Source organism: Delphinus delphis, chromosome 3 (genome assembly GCF_949987515.2).
Source record: "Delphinus delphis chromosome 3, mDelDel1.2, whole genome shotgun sequence".
Lineage (NCBI taxonomy): Eukaryota > Metazoa > Chordata > Mammalia > Artiodactyla > Delphinidae > Delphinus > Delphinus delphis.
In genome coordinates, this window is record NC_082685.1 from 113,985,510 (window position 1) to 114,003,332 (window position 17,823).

The 17,823-nt window shown below is 40.4% G+C and overlaps 1 protein-coding gene across 2 annotated transcripts in view; it reads left to right on the forward strand.

Moving 5' to 3' along the window:
• The window catches only part of CERT1 (ceramide transporter 1), a 129,158-nt gene that overhangs the window by 81,290 nt on the left and 30,045 nt on the right, over nt 1-17,823 (forward strand). For both annotated transcript variants that reach the window (XM_060009298.2, XM_060009297.1), the window contains exon 9: nt 17,721-17,807. In XM_060009298.2, coding sequence (XP_059865281.1) covers nt 17,721-17,807 — 87 coding nt within the window. The remainder of the gene's footprint in view (nt 1-17,720; nt 17,808-17,823) is intronic.

A 17,823-nucleotide genomic window follows, 5' to 3' on the forward strand; every position in this document is an offset into this window, starting at 1 on the left:
CTCATAGCGTTGTGGTCAGAAAAGATGCTTGATATGATTTCAGTTTTCTTACATTTTCTGAGGCTTGATTTGTGACCCAAGATGTGTTCTGTCCTGGAAAATGTTCTGTGTGCACTTAAGAAGAAAGTGTATTCTGCCACTTTTGGGTGGAATATTCTATAAATATCAATTAAATCTATCTAGTCTATTGTGTCATTTAAAGCTTGTGCTTCCTTATTTATTTTCTGTTTGGATGATCTGTCCATTGGTGTAAGTGATGTGTTAAAGTCCCCCACTATGATTGTGTTACTGTTGATTTCTCCTTTCATGGTTGTTAGCGTTTGCCTTATGTATTGAGGTGCTCCTATGTTGGGTGCATAAACATTTATAATTATTATATCTTCTTCTTGGATTGATTCCTTGATCATTATGTAGTGTCCTTCTTTGTCTCTTGTAATAGTCTTTATTTTAAAGTCTATTTTATTGGATATGAGTATTGCTACTCCATCTTTCTTTTTATTTCCATTTTCATGGAATATCATTTTCCATCCCCTCACTTTCAGTCTGTATGTGTCCCTAGGTCTGAAATGGGTCTCTTGTAGACAGCATATATATGGTTTTTGTATCCATTCGGCAAGTTTGTGTCTTTTGGTTGAGGCATTTAATCTGTTTACATTCAGGGTTGTTACTGATATATATGTTCCTGTTAGCATTTTCTCAATTGTTTTGGGTTTGTTTTTGTGTGTCTTTTTCTTCTCTTGTGTTTCCTGCCTAGAGAAGTTTCTTTAGCATTTGTTGTAAAGCTGGTTTGGTGGTGCTGAATTCTTTTAGCTTTTGCTTGTCTGAAAAGGTCTTGATTTCTCCCTCGAATCTGAATGAGATCCTTGCTGGGTAGAGTAATTTTGGTTGTAGGTTTTTCTCTTTCATCACTGTATGTGTGTCCTGCCACTCCCCTCTGGCCTGTGGAGTTTCTGCTGAAAAATCAGCTGTGCTATTTTTGTTTTCCCCTTGCTGCTTTTAATATTTTTTCTTTGAATTTAATTTTTGTTAGTTTGATTAATGTGTGTCCTGGTTTGTTTTTCCTAGGGTTTATCCTGTATGGGACTCTCTGTGCTCCTTGGACTTGGGTGACTATTTCCTTTCCCGTATTAGGGACATTTTCGACTATAATCTCTTCAAATGTTTTCTCAGCCTCTTTCTTTTTCTCTTCTTCTTCTGCGACCCCTATAATTTGAATGTTGGTACGTTTAGTGTTATCCCAGAGGTCTCTGAGATTGTCTTCAATTCTTTTCATTCTTGTTTTCTTTATTCTGCTCCTTGGCAGTTATTTCCACCATTTTGTCTTCCAGCTCACTTATTCGTTTCTCTGCCTCCATTATTCTGTTACTGATGCCTTCTAGTGTATTTTTCATTTCAGTTATTGTGTTGTTCATCTCTGTTTGTTTGTTCTTTAGTTTTTCTAGTTCTTTGTTAAACATTTTTTGTGTTTTCTCAATCTGTACCTCCATTCTATTTCTGAGATTCTATATCATCTTTACTATCATTACCCTGAATTCTTTTCCAGATAGATTGCCTATTTCCTCTTCATTTATTTGGTCTTGTAGTTTTTTACCTTGCTCCTTCACATGTGACATATTTTTTTTGCCGTCTCTTTTTTTGTGTGTGTGTGAGTGGGATTGTGTTCCTGTCTTACTGGTTGTTTGGCCTGAGGCTTCCAACCCTGGAGTTTGTAAGCTGTTGGGTGGAGCTGGGTCTTTGTGCTGAGATGAGTACCTCCGTGAGACCTCACTCTGATGAATATTCCCTGTGGTCTGAAGTTCTCTGTTAGTCCAGTGGTTCCAACTCGGAGCTCCCGCCCTAGGACCTTTGGCCCGACCCCCAGCTTGTGAACCAAGATCCCGCAAGGCACGTTGGATGGCAAAAAAATAAGAGAGAGAGAACAATAACAAAGTAAAAAATAAAATTAGGAAACTAACAGATACATTAGAAAGGATATGAAAATAAAAATATAGGGCTTCCCTGGTGGCGCAGTGGTTGAGAGTCCACCTGCAGATGCAGGGGACACGGGTTCATGCCCCGGTCCGGGAAGATCCCACATGCCGCGGAGTGGCTGGGCCCATGAGCCATGGCCACTGAGCCTGCGCGTCCGGAGCCTGTGCTCCGCAACGGGAGAGGCCACAACAGTGAGAGGCCCGCGTACCACCAAAAAAAAATAAAAATATAGATGAATCAACAACCAGAAGGTACCATAGTACCACAGTAATAAAAAAGAGGGGGAGGGAAAAGAGAAAACAAAAAAAGAGAAAAAAAAAAGTGGGGAAAAGGCCTTGGCTGTGGAGGGCGGGGCCTAAGCAAGGGTGAGGTTTGGGTGGTGGGCCGGGCCTATGCTCAGGACCCACAGAGTTGGAAAAGGCCCTGGGGGCTGGGGGGGGTATGTGGCTTAGGCTTAAGGAACAGAAGGGACCCAGGTGTGCCCCCCATCCCTGGTCTCAGAGGGCAGGGGACCTCACCTGGGAGCCCAGCAGACTTCCTGGGCTCAAGTCGGCAGGGAAAACACCCTCTTCCTCTCCAGCTCCTCCTGTCCTGGAGGGCCCCTTCCACCTGCCTCTCCTGTTCTATCCTCAGCCTCCTCCCTATGACCCCAGGACCAATGCGGACAGGGGAAGGGGGTGTCCTTGGAAGGCAGGGGACCAGCCTGGGATCTCAGCAGACTCCCCAGGCCCGGGTGGGTGGGACAAACACCCTCTGATGAGCGGTAATATTTTTAAATTGCTAAGCTGTTATCTCATTCCTTCTGGAATGTACAAAACTTACGTAATTAGCTATCGTCTGGGATTTTAGAAGTCTAGATTACTGAAATATTAGCTGTTACAATTTTAACTTTTATTCTGAAGCTGAGCAAAGTCTTTTGCTATTTTAGGTTTATTTTGGGGAGGACTATCAGCTTTTAAAAATTACCCTATTTTTTTCATATTATAAATAAAATAGATGTACATTATAGGAAGATTATGGAAAATACAAATAAGCCTATCTTTTTAATTTAACAATATGTGGTACCCATTTATCTCCTACGAGCAATATGTAAGTACTGTATAATTTTATATTTGTTTATCTCCACTTTGGTCAACACAGATTATATTTCAGGGGAGAGAGCAGGGTGGAGAAAGGAGGGTCCTTGTACTAGGTTTATGTGTTTATTAGTTTTTTAAAAAACTGCTTGATCGATGTGATTTAGGCTTTCTTTTAAAAATGTTTATTGGTCATTTGTATTTCTTCTTTAATGACTCTCGTACACGTCCCTTCACGTTTTTATTATTAGAATTTGGGTGTTTTCCCCCTATTGACTTAGAAGATGGGCAGGATTGACTTTATTTCTCAATTATTTTCTTCTTTTTATAGTTTAAAAAAAATCTTTTTAATTGTTCATTTTGTCATATAAAAGTTTTATACTTTCTCGTAATTAACTCACAGTCTTTTGGTACACTTATCTCTACATTTTTTTTCATGTTTTAAAAAGCATTTTCTTGTCAACCTAAAGAGGTACACTGAGACATGCTCAAATTACCAGAAATTGAGTTTATTTCAGAACAGCAGAGGAATTACAATTCAGGGAATGCATGCAGTACCAAGTTACAGGAGGTTTTGTTGAGGGTTTGGGGCAGGTTGTATTTATGGGCAAGGAGTACAGACAAGGAGAGTCTAGCCAGAGTCCAAGCAGTAAGTTCTTTGGCTTGAGGATGGGGAGAGATACTTGGTAGATGGTCATTGGTCAGAAGATAAGGCTCAGTCTTCTGATTATCTGGCATTTATGGGAAATCCTTCTCTCAGTTCTTAAATTCTGTTCTTCAGAGGCTGCATGCATAAAATTCTCCATTTCAGTCTTCTGGCCACACTGTGAAGCATGTGGGATCTTAATTCCCCAACCAGGGATTGAACCCGTGCCCCTTGCATTGGTAGCAATGTGTCTTAACCACTGGACTGACAGGGAAGTCCCATCTGGTTCCATTTTAGATCGAAATCCTTTCACACTCTACTTCAAATAATCTTCTGTATTTTCTTTTTTTTTTTTAATGGTCTCTCCTAAATATATTAATACATCTGAATTTTTAAAAATTATGGTGTAGGGCTTCCCTGGTGGCTCAGTGGTTGAGAGTCTGCCTGCCAATGCAGGGGACACGGGTTCATGCCGTGGTCCGGGAGGATCCCACATGCCGTGGAGTGGCTGGGCCCGTGAGCCATAGCCGCTGAGCCTGTGCGTCCGGAGCCTGTGCTCCGCAACAGGAGAGGCCACAGCAGTGAGTGCCACTGCAAAAAAAAAAAAAAAATTATGGTGTAATGGAGGAATCTATATTTTATTCCAGTGGCATTTATTGAATAAACCATCTTTTTTCCAGCCATTTGAAATGCATCTCCCTCTTCCTCTTTTAATGAAGAAAATAAGAGCACTTCACTTCTTTTTTCACCATCTTCCTGTTCATGAAAAATTAACAAAGAAATGGAAAATATATTCTAGTCTTATTGAGAATTACAAGCTAGGAACAGCATCTCAGAAAGCTCTGAGAACTGTTCCATCCGTTAGAAGTGGTTTTTAGACAGGATGTACATCATATCAAATGACGTAATAGTGACAGTTTACACAGTTCACTTCTGCAGGTGCAAAGTGGTAGGTAACCTGACTCTTTACAAGATAAAGAAGAAAGGTTATCTTTTAAGAAGTTGCCTTTTTTTTTTTTTTTGTGGTATGCGGGCCTCTCACTGTTGTGGCCTCTCCCGTTGCGGAGCACAGGCTCAACGGCCATGGCTCATGGGCCTGGCCGCTCCGCGGCATGTGGGATCTTCCTGGACCGGGGCACGAACCCGTGTCCCCTGCATCGGCAGGTGGACTCTCAACCACTGTGCCACCAAGGAAGCCCCAGGAGTTGTCTTAATGCTAGAAGAATGTTGCAGTTTAGGATTGGGCAGGTATTTTTGCCGATGGGGAAAATTTGGTCATGATGCATAATGCAGATATACAGTACACTATAGAGGGGAAAGGGGGGGCCAAAAGGCAGAGAAAATTTTTATGTTTAAATTTTTCTTTTCTTGCCATAAAATATGAATTTTATTTCACAATTTCCTCTTTCTGATCATTAACCTTTCTATGGAAAGCATTAGGTGATCAAATATTTGGTCCCTTGATGCCAGGGTGGTTGCTCGCTTGCCGTTGGTCCATCGTGTCCCTCAATGTTGGGTCCTAATAGCCCTTTTCTCTTTTTTGGGGGGATGCAGGGTGGGGTGGGGAATTATACCAGCAGAATGTTTAGCAAGGACTGAGAGCCAATTCTAGGCTGTCCAGTAAGACAAGACAATTCCCCTCACATGTGCATTATGTATGCCTATTATTTTATAGAGCACTGGAGACATGATCCAAAATTTTAAGTTGTTTAGACATCATTATTTTACTACGAATAGGTGATACACAGCATGAAAGGCAAGAAGCTATCACCTTGTAAGTTCCACAAACTAGTTTAAGTTGCCAGTAGAACCAACAGCATCATTAACAAAGATTTAAGCCAAGATCCTCCTGAACCAAACCCTTTTCCTAGTATTTCCCCTAAACTGGGAAGAGGATTTTTCAGAGTGGAAATTTGACTCTTCTTTTTTTTTTGTGGTACGTGGGCCTCTCACTGTTGTGGCCTCTCCCGTTGCGGAGCACAGGCTCCGGACGCGCAGGCTCAGCAGCCATGGCTCATGGTCCCAGCCGCTCTGCGGCATGTGGGATCTTCCCAGCCTGGGGCACGAACCCGTGTCCCCTGCATGGGCAGGTGGACTCTCAACCACTGAGCCACCAGGGAAGCCCTTGACTCTTCGTATGTTATAAGATGAGTTAACAAATATCGTGGCCAAATGGTCATACCATTGGAAACATGATAGAAACCAGTGTGCTCCCATTACAGATTGACATCAAAGATTGACAGGAGCTACCCATCAGTGACCTTGAGCCCAAGGGAAACGAATAACATATCTTCCTAACCAACCTGAGGAAAGCCAAGGTCATAAACTTGTTCCATAAAACCATTGGGTCCTCTTAGGGGCTACCCAGTATTCACCATCTAATGAAAAGTATTGTTTATGACCAGGTTCAGAACAGGCATCATTAATTGGCCAGGTAAGACTTGAAGCTCCTCGATGGGCAAAGCCCAGGCCTTCTACTCCTCAGGTACCTGAGGCTGGGGGTCCACCCCAGTCCTCCCCCCACCCCCTGGCTCCTAGAACAGCCTCCCTGGCTGTTCCAGGCTGGCACTGCCCTCTCCACCACCCCCCAGCTGCCCTCAGCTGTCTTCCCTTGTGCACAGCCCTCTGTGCTGTCCACCCCTCCCTCTGGCAGGTAGCAGGGCAATAGGTGGGGAGGAGCTGCGGTCTATGAGGACCAAGGTGGGGCTCAGGCCCTGTCCTCCTCCTCAGGAGGGGCTCCGTATGCATTCCTTGGTGCTCTCTGAGTGTAGCTGACATCTTGCCCATTTGGAGCAGATGCCTGTGTGCATGTGTTTGTGTGCCTGTCCAATGTATATTGTATCTTAGCTTCCATTTTTAAAATTGTTCTGTACAGAGAGATGCAGCAGGGGGGTGGGAGGGCAGAGTGGACAGAGGGAAGCCACCCTGCACCCGCATTGGGTGTCTGGGCTGGGAGCAAGAAGGCTACAAAGGGTCTGGCCTGGCCCAGGCCCCACCTTGGGCTCAGCACGAAAGGGCTTTCAATGAATTAAGTGAAAACTTTTTTACAAAAATCAAAGCTCCAAACGTATTAGAAATAAAATATGAACTTGCAAAAAAAAATTAATTGGCCAGGTATTAGCATCTCACTTAGTGATATTGGCAGTGATACTAGCTTGCACAGTGCTAGAGTTTCTTTCTTTTAAAATAAAATTTCTAAGGGCTGTCCAGTTAGAGCCTTGGAGAGGAGAAATCTACCAAGGCAACCTGGGAGTACTGGACATAGGTAATTGGCCACAAACCCAGTAATTAGATTGATTTTTTTTTGAAACTTGCAAATGATTGAGCTCAAGCAAAAGTGTGAGGAGAAAAAAAAGTGTGAGCAGTTGTCAAAGTAATCAGTATACAGACCTAGTACAGCATCTTGGATCAGCTGTCTTCTTCAGATGTCTTCTCTTGCTGGTCTGGTAGTGCTGTTCTTAGTCAAAGTCAAGTGTCAGAAACAGGAGTTGCAGTTTATTCAGGAGAGGAGGCCTGATATGCAGTTTATTCAGGAGAGGAGGACTCTTCCAATATGGCTATAAAGAGTCCTTTATCTGATACCTGTTCCAGTATGAATAATCTCCTGGTTGCAGGTCATGGCACATCTGATCTTCATCCAAAGTTAGATTACTGTGATAAGCTTCAGAAACAAACTTGGAGTATCCTTTTAATAACTAAACTTTATAATAATACAACAACAAGGAAACTATCTGGGAAATGAGTCTTAGGCAGTAGTAAATAAAGACCTCATTTAATAAAACTAGAATTTAATATCCACTGAAACATAATCTACTTCTCTCTAAAATTACCCTAATTTCTACCAAATGTAGCCACATTAAGACAAATTGGTTTGCAAAATGTCTGGTTAATTGACAACCTAGGCTCTTTAAATTGGCTGTGCTGGAACTTTTCACAAGGAATCTCAGATTGAACTTTTAAAAAAAAAATTCTCAGGGCCAGGAAAGTCACACTGAAGGCATGTCATAGATTCCGCCTGTGACAGCTGTAGATTTGGGTGCTAGGTTTGGGTGAATTTCTCTCTTCTCATAGTCTCCTGAATACCTTGAGATTCCTGTACCTGTTAGGAGGTGACCTTCCTTATTACCTGAGAAAGTTGCTAGGAACCTAAGAGTTTACAGGTTCTGAAGGGATCAGGTAGAGAGAAAAGATTAATGTTTCAATTCTACATACAGAGTTGTGATTTAAAGGTTTCTTTATATCTGGAAAACAGATTAAAAACAAATAATATTTCAGACAAAAAACAAAAATTATATAATCATACTCATAATTTCACTCAGTCTTATGTGACTAATCTTTGATCTTAATCTTCAGTTAATGGTTTTATGAAGCCATCAGGTTTTCCATCAGAAGTCTTTAATTTCTTACCCAGTTCAGTGGTATGATCTGAAAGTTATCAGAAACATATACTTGTCCAAAAGTCCTTTCTGTGAATCTTCTTCAAGTTGAAGCATTTTTGCAAAAACTTCAGAGTAAAATAATAACTGTCCATAAATGATAAAAGATTCAAAAAGTCAAGGCTAAAGACCTGATTACAATGCCAATTGACAAATAAACTTGGTTACTGTTGTGACATACAACAATTTAAGATAATTACTAGAATTATGACTGATAACATTTTACCAGGACATACCAGATTTTTAGGAGTTCTATATAATTTCTAGAATTTCTATATTAATAACATTTACCCATATGATATAACCTGAAAAGTTTTATCACCACTCAAATTTGACAATGCTTCCCATGTAATTTAACATACCAAATAAGACTAATTAGTTTAATATTCCTCTCTCTGGGAGGGAGAGAAAACAAATATTTTGAGGCATACCAGGGACCCTTTGGAAAACCTCAGAGTTAACTAGAGGTCCAGTGAACTTCATTTAGAATTTGATCTTTGGGACATTTGTCAAAAATATCAAAAAGTTTCAAAATACTTAGTTAAATAGGATCATAGGTCACTGTGAAACAATACTCATTCATTTAAGCAAAGTGACAATAAAAGATCTCAAAGGTAATAAATCACTTAAAGGCAAAGAAAGTCACACAATCTCTTACCAAAAGCAGCTCAATATTTTAAGAAAACTTTGTGCTCTTAGAGAGAAAACTGAATTCTGGTTTTATACACTTTACCTTTAAAAATCATTTTCTTAACTAAACTCAATCTTAGCCAATCCTGACCATGTACAAAACTCTTTTCTCAGTGTTCCTTTTCCTCGACCCTTTTACAACTTTCTGTATCCATATTATTTTGTCCCTTATTTTCTTTTCCATTCAGAAACAACCAGCTCTAAGACAAAACTACCCTTTTTTTCCTTTAACAAAATGCATTCCCATTCCTTATACCCTCTTTTAGTGAAAACATACTTCCCATTTTCCTTGGATACTAAAATGTTTCCCTTATTATTTTAGTAGCTTTAGTTACACGTATTATAATTCTTAACTTAACTTAAAACATAGTTTCTAGCAAAAACTAAGTAAGCAATTATGAACTGTCTTTTCCGTTAGTATTCTTCAGATTGGCAAGCTTATAAATAATATTTATGGTTCTAGAAAACGTTCTCTTTCTTACAGAAAATGTCTCAATGTGACATCAAACATATTAATAGTCCTAACTAACCTTAGTTTCTTTGAAAAAGGAAACCTGTGCTCAGTAATTAATGTACCAGTATCTTAGCTGGAAATGACCTGGGTATTCGATGGATTCCCATTATTTAAGTTAATTTAGCACAGCTCTAAAGTTTCAAGTTACCAAAATCTGGAAAGAGTATTTTAGATAGACATCCCCAAAACACAGTTATTCCTAAAGAGTTAAAAGTTTCATCGTATTGTTATTTTTTCTTGCTGAAGAACTTTCTAACAAGAATAATAAGGTTTAATTTAATTTCTAGTATACCTAGGTACAATAAAAATATTATACTTAATGTTGATGACTCTAAAGACATGTCTGTATTAATTAAACCAACAAGCTTAAGCTAACTTTAATACCAGATATTAATTCAGTACTGAATATTTCCTAGATCACATAAGCCTGAAATTCATTCTAGCCAGGTTCTTTTGTATTTCTGAATATTTATATAACTGCTTAATTTCCTTTAAGCCAATTAAACAGAGCTCTTTTACAAATTAATTTTTGCAGTACCACACATCTACAACACACCTATGTAAATACGAAGAAACACACAAACAGACACAGAGATCTCATGGTGCCCATTCCAAAATTTCAGCCAGGAATCAGGTGTAACAATATAAAACCCTCAGTTATAAAAGAGATTGGGGCTTCCCTAGTGGCGCAGTGGTTGAGAGTCTGCCTGCCAATGCAGGGGACACGGGTTCGTGCCCCGGTCTGGGAAGATCCCACATGCCGCGGAGCGTCTAGGCCCGAGAGCCATGGCCGCTGAGCCTGCGCGTCCGGAGCCTCTGCTCCGCAACGGGAGAGGCCACAACAGTGAGAGGCCCGCGTACCACAAAAAAAAAAAAAAAAAAAAAAAAAGAGAGATTGAATTCAAATTGGGTTTCTGGCAGATGGAACAAATCAAGATCACCTATCTAGATTGCTAAAACCTTTTTACTAGTATTTATGAGAAGACACTTAAGATTTCTATTTGTCATTAACAAGTCAAGTACCAAGTTATTTACCCTCCCTCAAGGCCAGAAAAAATTTCTTTTTCTCTGTTTACAAGCCTCTTAAGATAAATAAGGGGACATTTTGGGAGTGGTAAAAAGATTGGTGGGCTTTGGATTATTTCTGGAGCCATACCTCTGGTCCTGTAAAGACTAGATTTGGAAAATAAGGACAGTTTTTTGTTTTTGTTTTTTTCTCAAAGAATTGGGTGGCTACCTCAGTGATTTCAAAGGACTGACATAGCCCTTCACCTTTGTTGGAATGTCTTACTTTCCCTCATTTAGCTTAGGGAAGAAGCAGCACCACCCCCCTCCAAAAAAAATTACTATCAGGTTCCAATTACCAGCTATGTTCAGTTTAGTCAAACCATTGGCTTCCCACCTCCCAACTTGGTAATTAATGTATTTATTATTTTAATTTTAATTATTTAGTTAGTTAGTTGCACCGGGTCTTAGTTGCGGCAGGCGGGCTTCTTAGTTGTGGCAGGTGGGCTCCTTAGCTGCAGCTCGAGGGCTCCTTAGTTGTGGCTCACTGGCTCCTTTAGTTGTGGCATGCAAACTCTTAGTTGCAGCATGCATGTGGGATCTAGTTCCCTGACCGGGGATTGAACCTGGGCTCCCTGCATTGGGAGTGTGGAGTCTTAACCACTGCGCCACCAGGGAAGTACTGGTAATCTGTTTATAAACACTTTTAAGGATTCTCCCTGGGTTTAAGAAATTATTTAAGTGTGGCCCTCAGTTCAGCCTTTGATCTGAAGAGGCTTGCCTGCAAGCCTCATGTAGTCCCATTCCTAAAGGTAACCATTTAATAGGATCTTCTGAGTAGAAAGGCAATTCAGATAGGAGATTATTAGTAGATGGGAACAGTAATTAAAGTTTTAGGTACCTTTTATATCATTAATCTTTTATTAGCTTTCTACAACAAATCTTTCAATGAGGCTATTTTGAAATTTTGAAGCCTTTTGGGGCTTCTGTATACCAATTAAAATAGGTACAATATTTAAGATGAGAGCTCTCTAAAATTTTAACAATTTAGTAGACTTTCCCATTCAAAGGATCTAAGAAGCTAGCCTGACAAATATTTTTCCCTGCTAATATAATTTTAGAAAAGAGAAAAACTCTTACTGCTGTTGAAAAAAATCAGTTTGGGAGTGCCAGAAGAACCTATCTCACCATTTCAGGGCCCAACATCCTTTAGTTCCGATTAAGAACTTGCAAGCATACATAAACCCAGCTGGTATTCTCATAGGTGACTGTCCATCTGGGAGCTGTTTGGCCTTTGAGGCACAATTTCCTATTATTTCGTAGCCTAATTCAGATATGGGATATGAGATATGATCTGCACAGCTTTCTGAGGACAGTGTGGTAGATCAAATGTGTGGTAGATCAAATGTGTGCTGCTTCTGAGTCTAGCCCCAAGGAGTTAACCTTGGGTTGGTTTGACTCTTGTACATGGCTCAGTTTCTCCCTGTGACAGTCTAAAACCGCCATGGGTGCTGAGGGCACTAGGTTATCAGCCTCTGTTGTGCCCCGTCGGATGAGCAGTATTTACCTAATGGTTGTAGTGGATCTCCCTTATTCTTCAGAGCTGAATAATTCAGTCTCTCATTTCACTAGCAAAAGCTTTGTTCAGAACATATATCAACTCACTTTTTTCAATGTAAGCCAAAGTTAACAAAAACCCAGCCACCTATGTTTCCCTGGGCCTCTTGTCCAGATCCCCGAAGTCCTGCCCAAGAACTGCACCAGTGCCCCTTAAGACTCCAAGCCTTAAGTGAAACAGCTCAAATAAAATTTCAGGATCATTACTCAAACAATGAGATCCAGATATTAGGAGAGCTCACCAGAACACCTGAGGAGTACTGAGAAGCTGGTGGGGCTCAATGGACCCATGCTTGGTACTGAGCACTAGTTCTGGGTTGACTCCAGGTGTTCACTAGTGGGTATCTCTGATATCCTGCCAGCTAAACCATGCATGTCAACAAAAATGAATCAGTCAATCTGAGAAAGAAATGGAAATTTTATTTGAGCCAAACTGAGAACTGTTCTGCCCATTAGAAGTCAAAGCACAGTAATATAAGTTTTTTGAGACAGAGGGCGGTACATCAAATGATGTAGTATTGACAGTTGACACAATCCAGTTTTACAGGAACAAGGTTGTAAGTCATGTGACCCCTTACAAGATCAAGAAAGAAGGTTATCTTTTAAGGAGTTGTCTTGTTGATGCTAGGAAAATGTTGCACCTTAGGACTGGGCTGGTATTCTTGGGGAAGATTTGGTCAGGATGCATAATGCAGATATACAGTACAGAGTAGGGGGGAAAGAGGAGGCCAAAGGGCAGAGAAAATTTTTTTACGTTTAAATTTTCCTTGTCTTGCCATAAAGTATGAATTTTATTTCAAATCCCTGTAGTATCAAGTTATGTAATTCTTAAATAAACTAGGGCCTGTTTTTACACTTTTTTCCCCTTTTGGAGTTTTGAACCATCTATATTTACTTGTGTTCATACTACATTTGCATGGATTTGACAGTAATTCAAAATATGACTTTGTTTTGGTCCTTATCAAACATTCATGATGTTCTAGTTATCGAACAAAGTTTAAATGTTTCTGTCATCTGTGGCCTCAGAAATTATAATCTTAAATCCGTGCCTTAAGATTTTACTAATGTAAGACACTGCTAGGCATGGGTGATATTGCAAGGAACAAGGTAAACAAGGGTCCTGCCTGAGGGCCTTAGCTGCGTACATAATGGGAACACAGAGTAGTTAACAGGCAATTAGAATAATGTATGTTATGGAACACTTTAACACTGTGAACACAGATATTGAGTCAGGGATGGCTTCCAGATGCAATGACATCTGAGCTAAAACCTTAAGAATGAGTCAGCTGAGTATTTGTTAACCAGGTGAATAGCCTGTAAAGTGTTTGCTTATAGGGGCTGAGAAGAAAGAAGATATTTGGAGACCAGAAGAAAAAGAGCATTTTGCCGCAGGGTAACGCAAACCACTTATCTGTGGAGGGTAGAGCCAATCAAAAGTAGGGAGTGGCAAGACTGGCTAGAACCAGTATCCTCAGGCAATGGGTTTAAGTCATTCTTACTTCCTGCAGTGAGGAGAGTGGACTGAAGTTGACTGTTGTGACTGAGGGCTTGGAGACTTTTTCAGTATTACAGGTGAGAATTGAAGATAGCCTACATGGACAAATCAGATATTTGGAAGGTAGAACTGAAGGGTGTGGTGACTGAATGAGGGAAAAAAGAGGGATTCAAGAACAGGCCCAGGTTTCTGCCTTAGATAGATTGGTATGGAGATGAGGGAAGAACAGGTTTTAGACACGGTGCATCTGAGTTGAAACATTCACTTGAACACTCCATCTTATATATTATTAGATGTAAAGATCTAACACTTAGGAGAGAGATGGACAGGCTATGAATTTGGGAATCATCAGAAGAAGACTGAAGTCACAGAAATGAGTAAGAATGCTGTGGGGAGAGCAAGTGTGGAACCCTGAGGAGCACTCACGTTTAAGGGGTAGACAGAGGAGGCGCCTGCCCTGGAACCCAAAGAACAGTGCTTACTTACAGAGGAACTGGGAAATTAAGACTCGCAGGGGAAAGATGGCTCCAAAGAGAGTCATTAACATAAGAAATGCTGCTAATAATTAGGGCAAGTAGATAAAGACTATGAAGTGTCCCATAGATTCAGCAATAAATAGCTCTTTTCTTTGGTAAGCGTGATGAGATAAAAGTGTTTAAGTTTTTTAATAAAGGAAAATTTATTCCAATTACTTTAGTTCTCCCTCGGATTTTTAACGCTGTAGTTCCCAATGGGTAAACTTCTGAGACTCTGATGTAATTGAATAGAATGAATGAGTATTACAATTTTTTAAAGAGTAGATGTGGTTATGATCAATAGAATTTTTAAATCATTAGAAAATATGTTTGAGTTCAGAATAGATTTGGGGTATTTTATATTTTTCTCATATCAGCAGAGACCAAAGTGATACTGCTGTCAGTTAAGTGTCTGAAATGTTTTGTCTTTATAAAGGGAGTCCTTCAGGACTCTTTCATGATCCAGCTGGTCATTAGATGGTTATGTCAGGGAGGAATAAATTTTCCTCTACCCTTCTATGTTCTTCTGGCTCATCTAAGAATTAAATTGACATGAGGCAGATTAACAGAAAATCAAAGTTTAATAATATGTATATGTGGGAGAGATCCAGGAAAACTGAGTAACTCAATAAAATGACTGAAACCCTCACTTTAAATACCATCTTCAGCTAAAGACAAAAGAAAATGTGGGCATAGTGGTTTGGAACTTAAAAGAGGTGTAAGACAATTCACAGGAAGATGGGAATGCAAATGTTTGGTAAACAAATGTTTGCTGGGCCATGCAGAAACAGTGGGACACACAGTAGGCTCTGGTCTCTAGACCCTGCTGAGTTTCCCCCGTAACACCTAGCCAATATTCTTCGCAGATACCTCTAGTGATAGCTCTATTCCAGGAACAGACCCTCTATCTAAAATTTTTTTAGGCAGTGAGAGGGGAAGGTCAAAGTTTCTTCCTGAGTCTTTTGGGCCTTAATTGTTTTTAGCTCAAAATAATCCACATGCCAAAGAGACATTTTGGGGTGGTACGTTTTGCTCCCCTGCAGTTATATTCACTTAATGGTAATTCATCAAGATGTGTACTGTTCTATATGAGTGTTGTAGTTAAATTTAAAAGTTGTGTGGGGGGGTGTGGTTTGAAGTGACTTTTGAGGGATCCCCATAACTCTACAAGAACTACTACATTGAATCAAGATTTCTGATATGCCTGTGCGAAATGACAGGAGCATTACAGCATGGTTCTTCCCTCTCTTCTTGTGTGGCCCCAGGTTGTGGCAGCGCAGGGATGATGTTGCTTCTACTTTTTAATGGAGTAGTGACGACTTGGGATTTATTCCAGACAGACCCACAATTGTCCATGTGTCTTATTTTGTATATTTAAAAATTGGGGGAACTTAAACCCAAGCCTGCCTTTTCAGCCTTCAGTTTGATCTCAGGTGGCCTCAGCTTGCAGAGGCTTGAAGCAGGGTTTTGGTTCCCAGCCAGAGATTGAGGTCGGGTTACGGTGGTGAGAGCACCAAATCCTAGCCACTAGACCAGTGGTCAGTGACAAGGCCCTGGCCCTTCAGCTTTGCAGAAAAGAATTCCCACAAAGACGGAAAGTAGTGAAACAAGTAAAGTGTTTATTAGGAGGAAGAAAAGAGTACAGTACGTGTGGATAGACACAGGGGCAGACTCAGAGAGTCACGCCCTCGTGGTAGTTTGAATCACTTATATGGGGCGTTTCTTCCCGGTTTCCTTTGGCCAATCATTTCGATTTGCCTGGTTCAGAGTTCGTATTTGGTATATCTCAGGATCCTCCCATGTGTGCACGCACATCTCTTAGCCGAGATGGATTCTACTGAAGAGGCCTATGGGTAGTTAGCATCACTTACTGTGGGGTGGCGCCCCCTCCCTTTTTGACCTCCAAGGAGCCTTTCTGTGCATGTGTAGTCAGGGAGGCCTCCTGACTTCAAGAATGAGAAATATGTGTTCTCTTATCTTCTATCTGGGCAGGGCCCAGCCTCCTCCTCCTATTTTCATCATAGAGTATCCACAGAGAACGAACTCCAGCTGTTTGCCCCAGGGGCCCATCTATCTCCTGCCTCAAGTTTAATAGTAATATGAAGCTGCTGTAGAGAGGGATATTTCCCCCTCTGCCCCTCTTCAGTTCTTGTGGCTGGACTAATAATAAAATGGACACAAGATAGATTAATAGGAGAAAAACAAATTTTAATTCATGTGTGTGTGGGTCCCACAGAAATGGGACCAAAACAGTGGCCAAAGCAGGCAGGTTGTATACTCTCAACAAAGAAACAACAAAGTTGTGAGGGCAAAGAAACTTAGGTTTGGGGTGCCCAATTAGTGAAAAATTTAAACAGAGTTTGGACTTGGAGTAGTAAATTTAAAATGTAACAAGATTTGTTTATATAGGTTTCTTGCTTCTCAGACCAGATTCCCTATCTTTGACAATAATGGTGTCCTACCTCCAGATGCAGGGAATACACATTTCACATGAGATTTGTTTCCTGCTTTCAGGGAGACAGGAGTGTCTCCTGTGGCACTGGCCATTTCTTGAGTAACCTTAATTCAAAATAATCAATGTGCCACTGAGGCACATTTTGGGGTAGCCTACTCTGGGCCCCAACAAAGCTATTGTTCCACTTATAGTCCACTTAAATTTGTTTTAACACAGCAAGATACACACATAGCTTGCTTGTTTCCATTTTGCTATTGTTCTTTATATTTTTATCTTCTGATACAGCTGAGGTTCTACTTGCATTAGAACTACTTGGAGGACTTATTAAACACGCATATTCCTGGCTCCACCCAAGACCTACTGCAAAGTAATTTCTGCGAATGGGGGCCTGGGAATTTTCATTTTAACAGGTTCCCCAGGCAGTTCCCCAAGTGATTGAGAACCACTGCTCTACCATTCTAAGCAGGCTTTCAAGCATCAGTTCAACTTTTTTTTCTCTATGATATTATTGTCTTTGCTTATAGGAAGGTTCCCCTCAGAAGCCCTATCCGTACTTCTCATTGGCTATAGATCTGCAACTTTGTACTTAAAACCTTCCTGCAATTTTATATGGTTTCCGTCGATAAGTCCTCAAGTCACAGGTACTCAGCTCTGCCACTGTACCATGAAAACAGATATAAACCATACATGAATGAACATGATTATATTCCAATAAAACTTTATTTAAAATTCATATAATTCCCACATGTCATGAATTTTTTTTTTTTTTTTTTTTTTACTTTTTCCTTTTTTTTTTGGGGCCATGCCACTCAGCTTGTGGGATCTTAGTTCCCTGACCAGGGATTGAACCTGGGCCCTCAGCAGTGAAAGCACAGAGTCCTAACCACTGGACCGCCAGGGAATTCCCCATGAAATGTTGTTATTGTTTCCCAGCCATTTAGAAATGAAATTCTGAGCTTAAAGCCCATTCTGAAAGTAGGCAGTAGACTAGAATTGACCCACAGGCCATAGTTCACCAACCCCCTGCTCTAGATTGTTGCCCTAACACAGTGTCGGTCAATATACAGTAAGTATTTGAGTACTGAGTGAGTGAATTAATTGTAACACTCTGTGCACTGATTTTGCACAGAGCAATATGTTGTTCATCTTTGTGATAATATTACCTAGTGTACTAACTGGTTCAGAAATGTTTGTCAGCTCACTTTTCAACTTTCTCCTAGAGTTAATGCCATGCCAGGGTTATCAATGTTTTCTATTTTCTTGAATCAACAGCTTTTTTTTCCCCTGTATGTCTGAATAGGAAGGCCCAAACAGTTTGATTAATGAGGAAGAGTTCTTTGATGCTGTGGAAGCTGCTCTTGACAGGCAAGATAAAATAGAAGAACAGGTATGTATATTATTAA